Source organism: Cydia pomonella, chromosome 10 (genome assembly GCF_033807575.1).
Source record: "Cydia pomonella isolate Wapato2018A chromosome 10, ilCydPomo1, whole genome shotgun sequence".
Taxonomy (NCBI): Eukaryota; Metazoa; Arthropoda; class Insecta; order Lepidoptera; family Tortricidae; genus Cydia; species Cydia pomonella.
This window is the reverse complement of record NC_084712.1, coordinates 17,901,971-17,918,629: the sequence shown is the minus strand read 5'-3', so window position 1 is coordinate 17,918,629 and position 16,659 is coordinate 17,901,971. Positions and strand designations below refer to the sequence as shown.

Genomic DNA, 16,659 nt, shown 5'->3' with positions numbered 1-16,659 from the left:
GGCGCTCAAGAGCGAGCTGCTCGACTCGCTCGACACCACCGCCGGTCTGTACTATCTCTATTACAATATCTTAGCGTTACTCGACTTCTCACTAAATCATGCGAGATCTGATATGCAATTTTAGAGTCGGAAAATACTAACCCCATACAGGATATGCGATGACGGAGGGTGGAAATTTAATTTGCTATAACGCCGTTAGCACACCTCTGCCGCGAAAACGGCAGCGCGAAACCGCAACACTAGTTTTGCGGCGAAACGATACTACACATGCCGCGAAATAAGTAGCGGAACCTACGCTAGTGTTGGTACAGCAATTGAAGCAAAATATCATCGCTTTCGGAGAAGAAGAGACATTATTGTGGTCATATATATACATTAATTAAATGTATAAGGCCTGATTCTGACCTCCCTGGATCAATTTTTCCGTATATTCAATATCCATTTTTGCTATATTTAACTGTTTCGCTATAAAGAAACTGTCGACAGCCACAAATCGTTTGCGAAACACACTCGAAAGTAAACAACATGGCGAACGAACGCGGAGATGTGAGCGGCGTCCGAGCAGCTCGCCGATATGCCGCGAGAAAAAGATAGATGCATAGTCAATTCAACGCGTTAGAACAGGCAGTTTCGCTAATGTTTCGCTCGTCTCACAACGGACAAACGGCAGTGGTACCTCAGCAGTTTCACTACTTCAATTTCGCGGCGGAGGTGTGCTAACGGCAAAGATATATCGTTTTTCGGAGTACAACTAATTCCACCGATCGATCGAATATCGCAATGCTACGAAACTAGCAAGCGAGTTCTCGAGCCGTCTAAATGAGCTGCGAGGAGAGCAAAAAAAGAAATCTCATCGGTTTTCTTTTGATTCAGTCTCAGGACTATTCAAAAATCATATAATTTTTTTTATCATAATATGTCAAATTATTCTAAAATATAATTTTCTACCAACAGCTCAACAAGAACTCCGCTCCAAGCGCGAGCAAGAAGTAGCGGTTCTAAAGCGAAGCTTAGAAGAGGAGGCTGCCACCCACGAGAGCTCATTGGCTGAACAACGACACAAGCACTCTCAGGAACTACAGCAGCTCATGGAACAGCATGAGCAGATCAAGAAGGCTAAAGCTGGTGAGTTACAAACGGTAACACTCTGAACTAACCATCGGTAGTCTTTGCAATAAAATGACTGTGCAGACGATAGTATACTTTTTATTAACCTTTTCGATTAGGTTGACCATGGGTAATGTATTGTTTTGTTCGGGATACGAACCCGTTACTATTCTGAATAGGGGTTACTGCAATATTCTGTCGCCAGATTGTAGCACTAGCACATATTGTAAACCATAGAGTAACTTATACATATTATGGCTTTAACAGTTTTTTTACGGAAGGTGGAGATAAGGAACGAAATCTCCATGAACCAAAAAGTGTCATCAAAAGACTTTAAATAGGTGGCGCTACAATACCTAGAGTACTTGAACAAAAAAATCAAATCATAGACAGCGCAATTCACTCCGTCAATAACGCCTAGGTTCTTAGCTACTCTAGCGCTGCTCTGGAGAGATTTGGAACTACTATTTATAGCTGACAGCTGGACACTTGCAACAGTTCTACCATAAGAGATGCCACTCCTCTTGATTCCACACTCCATAAGTTTTTTTTTTATATTTAAGTTTTCACTATGACATTGATGCATCATGGAGGTTTGTTTACAGAGAGCCTATCGCGAAACGCAACAATCGAAATTTGATAGAGAGGCAGATAACGAAATTTCGATTTTTGTATTTCGCGGTAGGCCCTCAGTATGTGCTACGCAGAGTTTTGCGTAATATTCCCTATTGGCAAAGTTAATTTGAAATAGAAGTGGATTGACAAAGTAAGTTTTGTACAGTAAATTTACTACCATCTTTCGACACATGATTATAACTTTTAGAACGCCATTTGACTTTTATCCATATTCATTCATTTATATGTGTTAAATTTATTAGATATCAAAAAGTGGCGCCATCTACTAGAGCATAGGCCATCACTCGAAAAGGTGCCATCTCTGTTTCATATTCTCTTTGCTATTGGTAAATCATCATCAAAGCAATCTTTAATATTGGACAGTAGGGAGAGCTTACGCTGCCGACAATACGACGTGTATAGGGAGCTTGCATGAACTATAGGAGGCAGCATAGGAGCCGTCAGATTTTTGGCGCGAGGCGTAAATGTGATGTTTATTGTTCCAATGTAGCCCACAAGATGGCAGAACCTACCATGCAAAACAAAACACGTGACGTGTAAATTTACATGTTTTTTGTTCCGATTCAGGCCACAAGATGGCAGACCCTCCAACGCGCACGGTCCCTATAGACATGTAACTTACAATATCAACTTTTACCTGATTTTGACTCATTCGACGATGAGCATTCATTCGATATTTATTGGTTCATTTCATTGCATTTGATCAGGTCCAAAAGGAAAAAGAAGAAACTTAAAAAAAAGTACGTTTTAATTGTAGAATTAAACCTTCCTTTCAGTTATTTAAACTTTTTAACCACAACCACACCTTTTTTTAAGTTTACTCTATGTCAACACCTGACACTGACACTGAAATCAAACACGTTCCATTTATAACATCATCAACGTCAAACTTTTCGAAGCTCTACATTAATTTCTGATAAATAATTTATTTTTTTAAACAATGTCCGGCGATAAACGAGTAAAGAACGGGAAGTTCGAAATGTACAAGGACGATACCATGCTCAGTGTGACGGAGTTTCCTTTAGAAGAGGGCCGCTCGTTCCATTTCGCTAGGGATTATTGGCAGAGTATGTGTTCGCCACCGGAGCCGGGGCGGCCTTCGCAAGCGGATGCGAACCGTGTCCAGTGTGAATAACTTATAAATAATAATAAATAAATATTATAGGACATTATTACACAAATTGACTAAGTCCCACAGTAAGCTCAATAAGGCTTGTGTTGAGGGTACTTAGACAACGATATATATAATATATAAATATTTATAAATACTTAAATACATAGAAAACGCCCATGACTCAGGAACAAATATCCATGCTCATCACACGAATACATGCTCTTACCAGGATTTGAACCCGGGACCATCAGCTTCGTAGGCAGGGTCACTACCCACTAGGCCAAACCGGTCGACTTTCTTTGCCATGTGTTCTAGTCTATTTGAAAATGAGGAATGCCTTGAGTGGTTTAAACTCTTCAGTGCTTTACATGTCAAGGAAATAAACGTAGACAAAAATTGATCTGAAGAAGAAAAATCTAATGTTTGTTTCTTGTGAAGTTTCAAAGTGTGAATTAGGTTAATAAAGCATGCCAATAGATGGTCTAACATACTGCATAAATACATATACCACTATTTTATAATACCAATCATTCTACTTAGTTTTTTAGTATTAAAAAGACCGCCACAGAAGTAGCCTTGAGTTTTACGTTTGACTTTTCCCTCTCCTCTATGAACTTCTTTCTAATCCTCATAAAACGAACGAGTATAACATTGATAAATTAAATTTATTTGCAAGATTCTTTTTGTCTAAACTATTCATGCGAACGTAACGTCCATGATTTGTTTCAGGCCTTGAGAAAGCCAAGCAAGCCCTGAAAGCGGAGAACGCTGACCTAGCCACGGAGCTGAAGTCGGCGAGTGCGGCTCGAGCTGAAGGCGAGCGCCGCCGCAAGCAGGCCGAAGCTCAGCTGGCGGAACTAGCTGCTAAGCTGCAGGAGAACGAGAGATCACGGTAATGGGTCATTTATTATGCCAAATGTTGTTTAAAGTGGCTGTTGAAGAACAAAAAGTTGATAATTTCGAACAACTGGCAGGCCGATACCTTCCGACGGACTGTTAATCAGTGGGACTCTGAAGACATAGTTTGTTGTAGTCATATTCATATACCCGAAAATCACAGAACACAACCGTTCTCATTAATAGGTAACAGGTAAATATTGTAAACTGAAAAGTAACACAATACATGCGCAGTGAACTTATCATTAATCCTACCAGCCTAGTATATCTAATATCATTTAATTTCCCTAAGTAATTTTATAAGACATGCTTGATATAATTTTGCTGATTGATCGTGTCATCACGTCGTAATCCGTTTAATAATAATAAAAACTAAAAACGTACCTAACTCACTAACTACTTAGTGATCGTTATTGTGTATAATGTAGCGTTCATTACAGTGATGTTTCTTTAGCTTAGCTTAAAGTGTTTTGATCTTTAGAAAATGTATGAGTTCAAGAACGCTGTAGAGGCCAGATTATAACACATTTGTTAATTTTACAGGGCTGAGGTTCAAGAGAAATGCGTCCGTCTGCAGAGCGAGGCCGAGCAAGCCCTGGCCCAGTTGGAGCAGGCCGAGCTCAAGGCCTCGGCCGCCGTCAAGCAGGCCGCCACTATCGGCGCGCAACACGCCGAGGCCCAGGTACACTCATTTTGCATTTGTAGAGAACATTATTTTTGTCAGTTAAGGAAAATTCACAGTGAGCGTAAAAAAAAATCTTAAAAATTCACATCTGCAGCCTAACTCCATTCTATTTCCAGGCCTTATTGGAGGAAGAAACCAAACAGAAGCTAGCTCTGCAAACACGTTTGCGCAATGTGGAGCAACAGCTGGAACAGGCCCGGGACCAGCTGGACGAAGAGGAGGAGGCGAAGAAGAACTTCGAGAAACAGGTAATCACATAATTTCACTTTGCATGCACCATTCATGAATCGCTTGCGTGCTTACAGCATGCACACTGCACACCGCACTGCGTAATACACGCAATTAGGACATTTCGCAAATAGGCTCATATGCGGCCCTTTCGCCTGATCGGGACCCTCATTTGTTCATGGTCAGCAGAAACCTTAATAAACAAAATAGCCCCACAATATTTTGCACATTTTATTTTGGCAAATCAGACATTTGCAGCCTGGCTTGGAGCTTTTTTTATACTACGTCGGTGGCAAACAAGCATGCGACCTGCCTGATGGTTAGCAGTCACCGTAGCCTATGTACGCCTGCAACTCCAGAGGAGTTACATGCGCGTTGCCGACCCTAACACTCCGCACTCTCGTTGAGCTCTGGCCGCCTTGCTCACCGGCAGTAACACAACACTATGAGAAGGTCACTTGAGAAAGCCAAAAATAAAACTGTTGTTCTCCGGAAAACGAAATTCTAATTTTATCTTGTCTTATCAGGTCGCCGCCCTCACTATCCAAGTGGCTGAAGCCAAGAAGAAGGCGGAAGAGGAAGCAGAAGCAGCAGCCATTTTGGAAGAAGCGCGGAAGAAGCTCAGCAAGGATATCGAAGCACTGCACCGGCAGATCGACGAGCTGCAGCAGGCCAACGATAAACTTGACAAAAGTGAGTATTTCAAAGTTCAATGGAAAAACTGAAGTTTTAAAATTAGTGTTGAATTTAGATTGGCATTAACCTGATAATTTGCCATCTTCTTAGAGATGTGCCAACTTTTGCCACGCCTCCCTAAGAAAGCTTGAGCTTTCCCAGAGGGGACACTAGGTCTTATTGGAATAGCCCGCTTTCCACCAAAAAGTGACATGCACATTTCAAATTATTTATTTTACAGTACACATGGTGCTACTTTACCGCACTAGTGCGAAAATTAGCATATTACGTTACTATGTCGAACATTTAAAGGGCCATATATGTACTGTAAAACGTTGTACGATACATGTGCGAATAGGTAATTCACAACTCGTGTCGATTTAAAACACTCCCTTCGGTCGTGTTTTAATTTATCGCCACTCGTTTCGAATTTCCTATTTTTCGCACCTGTATCGTAATGTACTATTATGTCAACTATGAATTGCAAATATTTTTAACGTTATTGCCATTTGAACTAAAGTTTAACTGTAATGTGATGATTGTGTTGTTTAGGTAAAAAGAAGATTCAAGCCGAACTGGAAGACACGAACATAGAATTGGAAGCACAGCGTGCCAAAGTCATGGAATTGGAGAAGAAACAGAAGAGCTTCGACAAGGTACGTCATTAGTTACGTTGAATACAATACGAAACATTTTATAAGAGATTACAAACACTAAAGTTCATTTGAATGTTAATTTGCTTAATTTAAGTTTAATTTTCCTAGTTCCTGTTCAGACCTAATTTAATTGTTATTCCACAACATCATAACTTTATAGTTGTAACCAGTTGAGCTTATCTGTGACGAATTCAATCAAAAATATGTCACTATCGTTTGTTCATTTCTAATTACTAATTATATTGAACGGGAAATAAATTACTTATTAGTATGAAATTTCCTTGCGCGGCAAACGATGGGTCACGTGCGGCCGTACTTGGATAACTTTTGCCTCAGCACGTTTGTCTCAGCCGAGCCAATTTGCTCGGCAAGATGGCGTCCCTCAGTCAGCTGTTCAAAATGGTGCTGCACGTATTCACTGCCGTGGCTCTTGTATGTTTTATTTTGCTAATGTAATCCAAAAAAAAACGAAGTCGAACAAGTTGTAGGAGATTGTGGGTGTAACAAATCTATAAATATCGATCACGATACGGAAATGGGCTCTTTTGAGGTTATAAAATGGTGTAAGACGAATTTTAAACGCATTTAAAAAAAAAGGAGTGATTCGATTTATGTTCACAATTACACGTAAAACTTAAATGGCAAGACACAAATTGAAGAAAGGTATCACTTTCAGGGAGGTATATAGCTTTTATTTTAGTTTTAAGCAATTCTTTTTAGTGTGATATGGGTGTACTAATGTAGGTGATGCCTGAAAATAAAACTTTATTTATTTTATAGCTGCGTGGATATTTAACATCAATCCTCTATAATTATTCCCCTATTCATATAGTTGGGATCTCTAGCATCCCATATCATGTATTTGCTATGTAAAAGGATATTAATAGTATGTAACATTGGTCTTTAATCATTTTTTCCAATTTGATGTACGGAACAAAACCACGCGCACCAAACAAACACGTCCCGACCGGGCCCGCGGCAAACGCCTGAGGCGCCTTTGAGCATGCCGAAACACTGACACCGAGCGGCTCGGCCAAGGTCGCGCTCGCCCGAGGAAAACGTGCGCTTTGCCTGCCGAGGCACGTCTACACTGGCCGTTTTGTGCGCAAGGAAATTGCCTCGCGCGTATGTTCGCTCTGTGTGGACCCGCCTATTGCTGTGAATGGCACATCTTAAAGTCACTTTCATTTAATTACGTCCTTGTATTAGACATTTTTTAAACATTTATCCTTTTCAGGTCGTAGCAGAGGAGCGTGCAGTGGCGGAGCGCTACGCGGCCGAGCGGGACCAGGCGGAGCGCGAGGCGCGCGACAAGGAGACCCGCGTGCTCTCGCTCACCAGGGAACTGGACGATGCCGCTGAAAAGGTACCTCCTTTTCCTTAGTTATTTAGTAACGTAATTTGGAATTTACCTAAAGAATATCTAAACTAATTAAAACCTCGCGTCATAAATTTATACGCTCCGCACGAGCCAGCCCCGTTACTTGCATGGTTCGGCGTATTGGAGCGCAGATCAACTAGAGTGCCCCTATGGTGCCCCGCATGTGCGGTGTCAACTTTCCTTGCACTCAAACATTTCGTCGCTATACTTTCTCAAACTCGTATCTGATATACGTATCTTATATATAGATACGAGGTTGAGTAAGTATAGCGACGATTTATATAATATTGGGACCGTGCGAAGTGCGTGGTGGGGGTAAGTAAAGCGATCCCAGCGCATAAGGTTGTAAAAAATTGAACTAACTGCGGATAGCGTCTTTAACATTTCGTACAATTATATGGCTCGAAATGAAACTTTGATTTACGATTACTCTTGAAATATTCATTTAAATTGTATGGTGTAAGGGACCATTGTAATCTGTATGAAATGCTTAATATAACTAACGTAATTATTTTGATAATTGTTAATAATGTATCCATGTAAATAGCTTTGCAAATGCCACATATTACGTGATCTTTTTCTAGAAGTTAAGAATGGATATAGTAAGTTATCCTTAAAAGATAGACATTTCACATCGCGGACTTTTTTGTAGACCTATGAATGAGAAACAACCCCACCATACATTGTGTTGTTATAGCTCAAACGGATTAGGCAGCGTTTTCGATTAAAGCTCCTAGACAGCGTGATTTTTTCCGACAACATCGTTATATTTCAAACAATTTACACAAAACCTTAACAAGTTATATACTTAAGCCTTCCTCAAGAATCACTCTATTGATAGATGAAAGTCGTATGAAAATCCGTTCAGTAGTTTTTAGTTTTGGAGTAGTTTTATAAGATGTAGTGAATTGACGTTTTCCCCTAGACTTGCGGACATTATGTTGCGTGACAGTCGTGCACGCTCCCAATAATAATAGGACTTAGGGTAACCAGATGTTAAACCGTATATGTTTATCTTGCAGATCGAAGAACTAGAACGCACGAAGCGTCTCCTACAGTCCGAGCTCGACGAGCTCGCGAACACGCAAGGAACCGCCGACAAGAACGTCCACGAGCTGGAGAAGGCCAAGCGGGCGCTCGAGTCGCAGTTGGCTGAACTCCGGGCCCAGAACGAGGAGATCGAAGACGATCTGCAGTTGACTGAGGATGCTAAGCTGCGTTTGGAAGTCAATATGCAGGCCATGCGAGCCCAGTTTGAGAGGGATCTCCAGGTGAGAGTTTTGTATACTGGCGCGGTCGGTGGGATGAAGTAACGTCCACGGCTTGGAGACAGCCAAGCGAGCGCTTGAATCACATTTGGCTGAGCTTCAGCTTTGAAGTGAGGAATATCCAAGATGATTTGCAGTTGACTGAGAATGCTAAGCTGCGCCTTGAAGTCAATATGTAGGCTATGCGATGTAGGAGAGATATAACTTTAAAAGATGAGAATGTTTATTGGCGCAGTCGGTAAGCTTTCCTAGTGCAATATTGAATGCTAATATTCTTCTTTATTCATGTAAGTTTCATTCAAACGCAGTGTAAATGCTATGCGTATAATATGCTAAGCTAACTATATACTTCATAGCCAACTAAGTAAAATTCTGTACCTCCAATTTAAGGCCAAAGAAGAGCAAGGCGAGGAGAAGCGGCGCGGCATCGTGAAGCAGTTGCGCGACCTGGAGGCCGAGCTGGAGGAGGAGCGCAAGCAGCGCGCCGCCGCGCTCGCCATGAGGAAGAAGCTCGAGGGCGAGCTCAAGGACGCCGAGCAGGCGCTGCACCTGGCCAACAAGGTATGGGCGTAGGCTCAGGAGTACGGACGCGCGTATCTGTTGTAGCTGTGCCAGGTGAAGTCAATTATGTTGCACGGTATTTTGTAGTTTGTGGATTGTCAAACACTTGACAATCTAGTTACCGAAAGGCGTACATGTGGGGCCATCTACGCCGGCGGATATATCTCGGAATGTATTTAAAAAGTAAGATATTTATTCTTCTGAACTAGTATAACATAGTAGTATAAGAAGAGTATCAAAATGAACAAGGCAAGGCAAGAATGTCGGAGTTTGTTTAATACTGTAAAGATGGTAACGCATCGATGGTTTCGATGTCGGATTCCGTCAGCTGTGAATTTAGGCACTTATTTCGGAGCTCCCGATCTAATTTGTCGGAAAGCACTACGTAAAATGATAATCCACAATTTATTTCAGGAAGTGATTTATTGTATTGTTGTACAGGTGAAAGAAGACGCCACGAAGCAACTGAAGAAGCTCCAGCAGCAACTGAAGGAGGCCGTCCGCGAGGCCGAGGAGGCCCGCGCCGGCAAGGAGGAGGCCTGCACGGCGGCGCGCGACGCCGAGCGGCGCGTGAAGGCGCTGGAGGCCGAGGCGCTGCAGCACGCCGAGGAGCTGGCCGGGGCCGAGCGCGCCCGCCGCCAGGCCGAGGCCGAGCGCGACGACCTGCAGGACGAGCTCAACAACACCACCAGCAAGGTATGTCACGCAGGGATCGGAACCGGAATTTGAGTGTGGAAGATATTTTGAAATGCGAATTTTAGTGTTAAGTAATATTTTTTTTTTTTTTTTTTTTAGGACATTGTTACACAAATTGACTAAGTCCCACAGTAAGCTCAATAAGGCTTGTGTTGAGGGTACTTAGACAACGATATATATAATATATAAATATTTATAAATACTTAAATACATAGAAAACACCCATGACTCAGGAACAAATATCCATGCTCATCACACAAATACATGCCCTTACCAGGATTTGAACCCGGGACCATCAGCTTCGTAGGCAGGGTCACTAACCACTAGGCCAAACCGGTCGTCAATATATATATAACATATACAGAGTAATTTATGAGTACATATATATATATAACATATACAGAGTAATTTATGAGACGTGAGCAGGACTACAGCCTAGACAATCAATAAATGTTAATGAATCGTTCACCATCATATTGAGTAAAACAATCACGCTTCTTTTTTGTTATTTAACTTTTTGATAAGGAAAAATTTTAGTATCTACAATCATGGACACCTAACAACACAAAGATACAATACAACACAGTTAACAAAGATTAAACCTCTTTAACCGTTATGACAGCACTTTGATTATGAAGAAAATAAAATGTCACACTTGAATGACATACGATTTTTCAAAAGTAACTAGAGCTAGAGTAGATAGAGCAAGGAACAAAATCTCTATATACCAAAAAGTGTCCGACAAAAAACCTGGCGACAAAATAGGTGGCGCTACAATACCGAGAATACTTGAGAAAAAAATCTAATCATAGACAGCGCACTTCACTCCGTCAATAACGCCTTCTTCTTCAATAAGGTTCTTAGCTACTCTAGCGCTACTCTGGGGAGATTTGGAACTATTATTTATAGCTGACAGCTGGACACTTACAACAATTCTGCCGAAGGAGTTTCTGTTCCTTGCCTCTACCTTCCATAGTAACCAGGGTTCGATGACATTCAATTTGCACGTCACCATAATGTCACATGTCCGTCTTACGAATTACGGAAGGTGGAGGTAAGGAAATAAATCTCCATGTACCAAAAAGTGTCATCAAAAAACCTTAAATAGGTGGCGCTACAATACCTAGAATACTTGAACAAAAAAATCAAATCATAGACAGCGCACTTCACTCCGTCAATAACGCCTAGGTTCTTAGCTACTCTAGCGCTACTTTGGAAAGATTTGGAACTATTATTTATAGCTGAAGGCTGGACACTTTTGCAACAGTTCTACCATAAGAGATGTCACTCCTCTTAATTCCACACTCCATATTACGAATTTTCAATCTGACGGTCACGTGACACCTGACGCCCTGACGCGAGTTTAACATTTTTTCCCCATCACAAAAAGTGCACAGCAACGCTAAAGAAGTTTTCACTTCAAAAAATTCTCTTGAAACGATAAGTTTTCACAGCATTGACTCCCCTTCGGCCGCCATCGCAACTGTGTTTCACAACCAGTTGTCTATTAGGATTTTTTAATCTTTCATGGCAACCAGTTGTGATAGAAGAAGATTTATTCCTGTTACACAACCAGTTGTCAAAGAAGAAAAAAATCGCCGCCATCGCAACTGTGTTTCACAACCAGTTGTCTATGAGGATTTTAAAATATTTCATGACAACCAGTTGTGACAGAAGAACATTTATTCCTGTTACTCAACCAGGATTCCGGCTGTGATAAATATTGTTATGAGGGACATATACACTAGTTAACCGACCAAAATATATCACGATATTTGATAAATATCACTAAATCACAGTGTATATTGTACATTAAAGTACATGCTCTTATGTAAGCATGCTTATTATTCGCATGGTTATTAACACCCCTTCGGCCACTTTCGAAACCAAAGTTTCGTAACCAGTTTAGAAAATGGAATTATACTTCTTCTTTGGAAACCTAGTTTCGAATCAAGAAAAATAATTCTGTTTCCTCAACTGGTTTCCGATACAGAATAAACAGTCTTCTTTTGAATCTTAATAATAATAATAATCTTAATCTTAATTAATTTGACACGGTTGATTTCCATAGAAGCCATAGAAATTTCTTCTATGGTTGTGAACAAGGAAAATTGAATCTTCAGTAACAACTAGCCTTTTTGAGATTTTCCTTATTCACAACTGGATGTGTAAGAGGAATAAATCTTCTTCTATCACAACTGGTTGCCATGAAAGATTAAAAAATCCTAATAGACAACTGGTTGTGAAACACAGTTGCGATGGCGGCCGAAAGGATTGACTCGATATAAATTTAACATCGACTTGTACGTTAATTTAATATTTGTATTTTTTTTTCAGAGTACACTTCTAGTAGACGAGAAGAAACGTCTGGAAGCGCGGATAGCGGCGCTTGAAGAGGACCTGGACGAGGAACAGTCCAACAATGAAATACTCAATGACCGCCTTAGGAAGGCACAGGTAACTATCATAAAACTACATACTAACATGTAACAGTATATGCAAATCAAGGGCGAATAATAAATTTAGTAAACGTACTTAATAAAAAACATAAATGAAAATATATTATAAAATAATTTGCTTTGTTCCCTAGTTCTACAGCCTTTCTGCTGAGCAAGTTTAAAAAATATTTTTTGAACGCGAAAAACATATACATTATACATATACATAATACATCAAATTTTGTAATACAATATGTTAATTTACAATTGTTTAGAACCAAATCGATCAAGTCACAATGGAGCTCGGTACAGAGAAGTCCGCCACGCAGAAGCTGGAGAGCGGTAAACTTGTCCTGGAGCGACAGAACAAGGAACTCAAGGCCAAGCTGGCCGAGCTGGAGACCGCACAGCGGACCAAGACCAAGGTACCCTAATCCTTTTTCATCTGATTAAATTCAGTCAAGGACAAAAATGTGATATCAGACGGGAATCTACGCAATATTAATTTGAGATACCATTGAAGTCTTTATAGTATTTTATTCAATCTTGATATAATATCGAGTAGCGTGTTTAGGCAACGAAGCTTGCTGAGTTACCTAAATAAGGTACGAGATTGAAAACTTTTGTATGCAATACTTTTTCTGCGAGTCATCTAAAATAACACTTTGTTTACTATAAAACCTAAATAATGAATGAAAATTGGTAAGTATCTGATATTTCTCAGTAGACAAAAATGTAGTACAAAAGATATAAACGCGCGAAGTTCACCGTTTAATCCTTTCTATGGGAGCGCAGCGGCACGTGGTTGTTAAATTTTTTTTATAGCTGACTACAGCGTATCGAAATATTAGATTACGATGAAATTCGAAATATAGAAAATTCGAAACGAGTGGCGATAAATTAAAACACGACCGAAGGGAGTGTTTTAAATCGACACGAGTTGCGGTTTACCTATTCGCACATGTATCGTACAACGTTTTACAGTACATATGGCTCTTTAAATGTTCGACACAGTAACGTAATAAGCTAATTTTCGCACTAGTGCGGTAAAGTAGCACCATATGTACTGTAAAGAATATTATAGTTCAGTTGGAAGCCCATACATTCAACTATTACAGTCGACGAGTAGAAAAAGAAAAATTCGTAAGTTTCTTTTTTTCCACACAAATTGCTTTTAAATTTTATTTGTCGATATGTGGAAAAGCGTTTACATACTTATTTTTCCGATTTTGATATCTAAAAAGCAGTTCCAATATAGCATGTTGACTATTCGCAGGGCGTAATCACGTCGCTAGAGCTGAAGGTGGCCAACCTGGAGGAGCAGCTGGAGGCGGAGTCGCGCGAGCGCCTCGCGCAGCAGAAGGCGTCGCGCAAGCTCGACAAGAAGATGAAGGAGCTGGCGCTGCAGCTGGACGAGGAGCGCCGCCACGCCGACCAGTACAAGGAGCAGATAGAGAAGGTAACCCTCGCACCTTGTAACATATTCTTTACTCATTGTACACTTACTTAATAAACATATTACCGAACAAGATACATGAAAGCCGGTCAAAAAAAGATCATCAAACCCAAGAAATGTCTGGCATACATGAGCCAATAAGTCAAGATGACTGAATAAGTGACTTAGCCACTATACGCTCACATATTGTGAAATGATATCGCCGATTTCGTAATATAAAAAAAAGCAGATTTATGTGTTGAGTAAAAATCCAAGTTAAGGAAAAAGTCCCTAAACAATGTATGTGTTTTTACAGATGAACAATCGCGTGAAAGCGCTGAAACGCCAGCTGGACGAAGCGGAAGAAGAGGTCCAACGCGAGAAGGTCGGCAAGCGCAAGGCGCAGCGCGAGCTCGAGGACATCCTCGAGACGCACGAGACGCTCACGCGCGAGTGCAACAACCTGCGCAACAAGCTGCGGTGAGTCCTCCGTCTCTGTCTCGCCGGGCCTGGCGGTCTGATCTATTTCTCCTGTCTAAATCTTGGACAGCATGCGGTTGAATGAGGCTTGGGGATCGTACTTGTGGTAGTGAGTGGTGAACGCCCAGCGGAGCGTTCGGCCTGGCGGGAAGCGGAGAACAGCGTGCACTCCAGTCCTTTCGGGCTGCTCATATCTAAGCGTTTGTATGTGTGTAACAAGAACGCCTGATGCCCTGCTCCGCTCGAGCGTCCACTCCGTTCACACAGTTGGACCTTCCGTAAAGATGGCCACAATGAGCGCTGCTTCTTTCCTCTTGGATAGTGGCTGCAGCATTATGAGGATGTCTAACGCACGCTGTGCCTAGAAACTAAGGATCACAACCATTTCTTTAGTTTATCCCGTGCACTTTGGTGTTGTTCCGTTTCTCTTCTTGGTAGATTTATGCAATACCTTTAATTTCTCAGCTTCTTTATTTTTTTATTTTTGTTACTTACACTGTGGGTTGTGAAGTCAATGGCACTAATACTTTTTTTATAAATTCCAAAGACTAGTTTATTTTTTCAAGTAACATGTTGCACAATAATTCTTAATTTTGTATATTAAGTGAAAAAACACTAAATAACATTGCACATGACTTTCTTTTGTCTTAATTTTATATATAAATTATTTCTTCAAAGTTCATATTGTAGTATTTAGCATCGAAGTACAAAAGATAACCCTTAGTCTGGCAAGATGCTAGGAAATGTTTCATGATAATTCAACCCACTCAAAACTAACATTTGCCACCTTAAGGGTTATGATTAAATATATATTTTTAGTAATACATTTTTACTTGTGTTTTTTATCGTCTTAACATAATATTTCAGGAAATATCTAGTAACCTAAAAAGGCCCGAAGTGCAAAAATTGTTGAACAAGTACATTTCTCGTATACATCAAGGAACTAATAAGGGTGCGTCCAGATCTAGCTATCGTGCTCGCTAGCCGTTCGCAGAACGCTCGTGAAATACGCGCGTTGCACATTGTACTGCCACATACACGGTAGCAGATCCTTTTGCAATTGGTTGACGAATGTTGCGCTAAAGGCGCAATCTCCAAATCTGGACGCACCATTATTTTTTTTGCACTCGAGGTCCATAGTTTACACAAGTGTATAATGTCGTGTGTTGTGTGTAGACCATCGCGCGACGAGTCGCACTCGGACTAGGATGCGGTAACTGTACAGTAAGACTTGGCAATACTATGGTGATTACAGCTTGCCACGCGGTTAACCACGGCTTTTGCTGGTCGCAATAATTGGCAAAGTAGTGGATATTATGATGATGATGATTAGTTTTACGTTCGGGCCTATAAAGTCTTAGCTAATTTTCTAATTATTTTAACTCGCACTCTACTTTTTTTTCTTGATAAATTACCCCTCTTTTAATGCCTTTGCTCAACGTGAATAGAGGTGAATCCTTCGGGAAATAGTAACATATTTCTTTTAGTAAAATTTGTAGTAGAATGGCCCATGAAGTCGTAAGTTAATCATCATAATAAAGTCTCTTATTTTGCCATACAATATTGGCGACCCAGCATAATGTTCTATGTTTAAGCTTACGCATATGTTTCAATAACAGCCTACGTTCGTCGTTCATAGACAACGAGGATCATTTTCACATTCACGAGTACTAGCGTTTATTGGTTGGATACGGCATACCTTCCTTTCAAACGCACCTTCTTAGAAAGGAATGGGTGTCTGTATTCACAATAAATAGCTGTTGACAAAATCGGGTGTAATAAAATCCTTTCAAATATAGTGACTATTTGAAATCTCTCAAGATCTTGCGAATGTGTCGATACCACGCCATTCTCTAATTACTTGCGCACTGCACGCGAGCAGTTAGCGAGTAATTCGCAAAAAGGCACATTCGCGGCGCGTTCGTCAGATCTGGACTTGTCTTAATGAAACAGTGCTTACTATTTATAAAGACCTTAATTTCTTAGTGATGAAGTGAACAAAAGCTTCTTCATTTGTGTCACTTATGTCGTTATATTTGCACGGATCTTTGTTACTCCGATGATAAAAATCCATCAATTTACGTCATTTAGTATGTAATAAGAATGTTTGTTGTGCCGTCGTTCCATGATCACTTCATGGGCAAAACCCATATCATTGTGTTGTTTGGGTTTGATCTCTTTATGATATGAAAGCGATTTGACTCGCAATTTTCATATAGACTATTAAAGTTTTAAGACTAACAAACTGTAGGTACTCCTCTTGAGTATTTTATTTAATACATTTACAGTATTTAATAAAATTGTAAGTAAATAACGATTTAATTTATATACTCCTTTAATGATATGTTAAGTTAGATAGATGTTAATATCGAGCAAGTTTTATGTAGTACAGAAAAAGGCCA

General features: G+C 40.4%; 1 protein-coding gene across 3 annotated transcripts in view; it reads left to right on the top strand.

Annotated features, from left to right (window-relative positions):
* The window catches only part of LOC133522315 (myosin heavy chain, non-muscle), a gene marked incomplete in the record, with an annotated part of 83,045 nt that overhangs the window by 63,615 nt on the left and 2,771 nt on the right, over positions 1-16,659 (top strand). For 2 of the 3 annotated variants that reach the window (XM_061857612.1, XM_061857613.1), the window contains 15 exon segments: positions 1-44; positions 955-1,125; positions 3,587-3,749; positions 4,298-4,436; positions 4,556-4,687; positions 5,195-5,360; positions 5,895-5,998; positions 7,236-7,364; positions 8,402-8,650; positions 9,038-9,208; positions 9,650-9,904; positions 12,242-12,361; positions 12,618-12,767; positions 13,619-13,801; positions 14,094-14,257. In XM_061857612.1, coding sequence (XP_061713596.1) covers positions 1-44; positions 955-1,125; positions 3,587-3,749; positions 4,298-4,436; positions 4,556-4,687; positions 5,195-5,360; positions 5,895-5,998; positions 7,236-7,364; positions 8,402-8,650; positions 9,038-9,208; positions 9,650-9,904; positions 12,242-12,361; positions 12,618-12,767; positions 13,619-13,801; positions 14,094-14,257 — 2,340 coding nt within the window. 3 annotated transcript variants of the gene reach the window in all.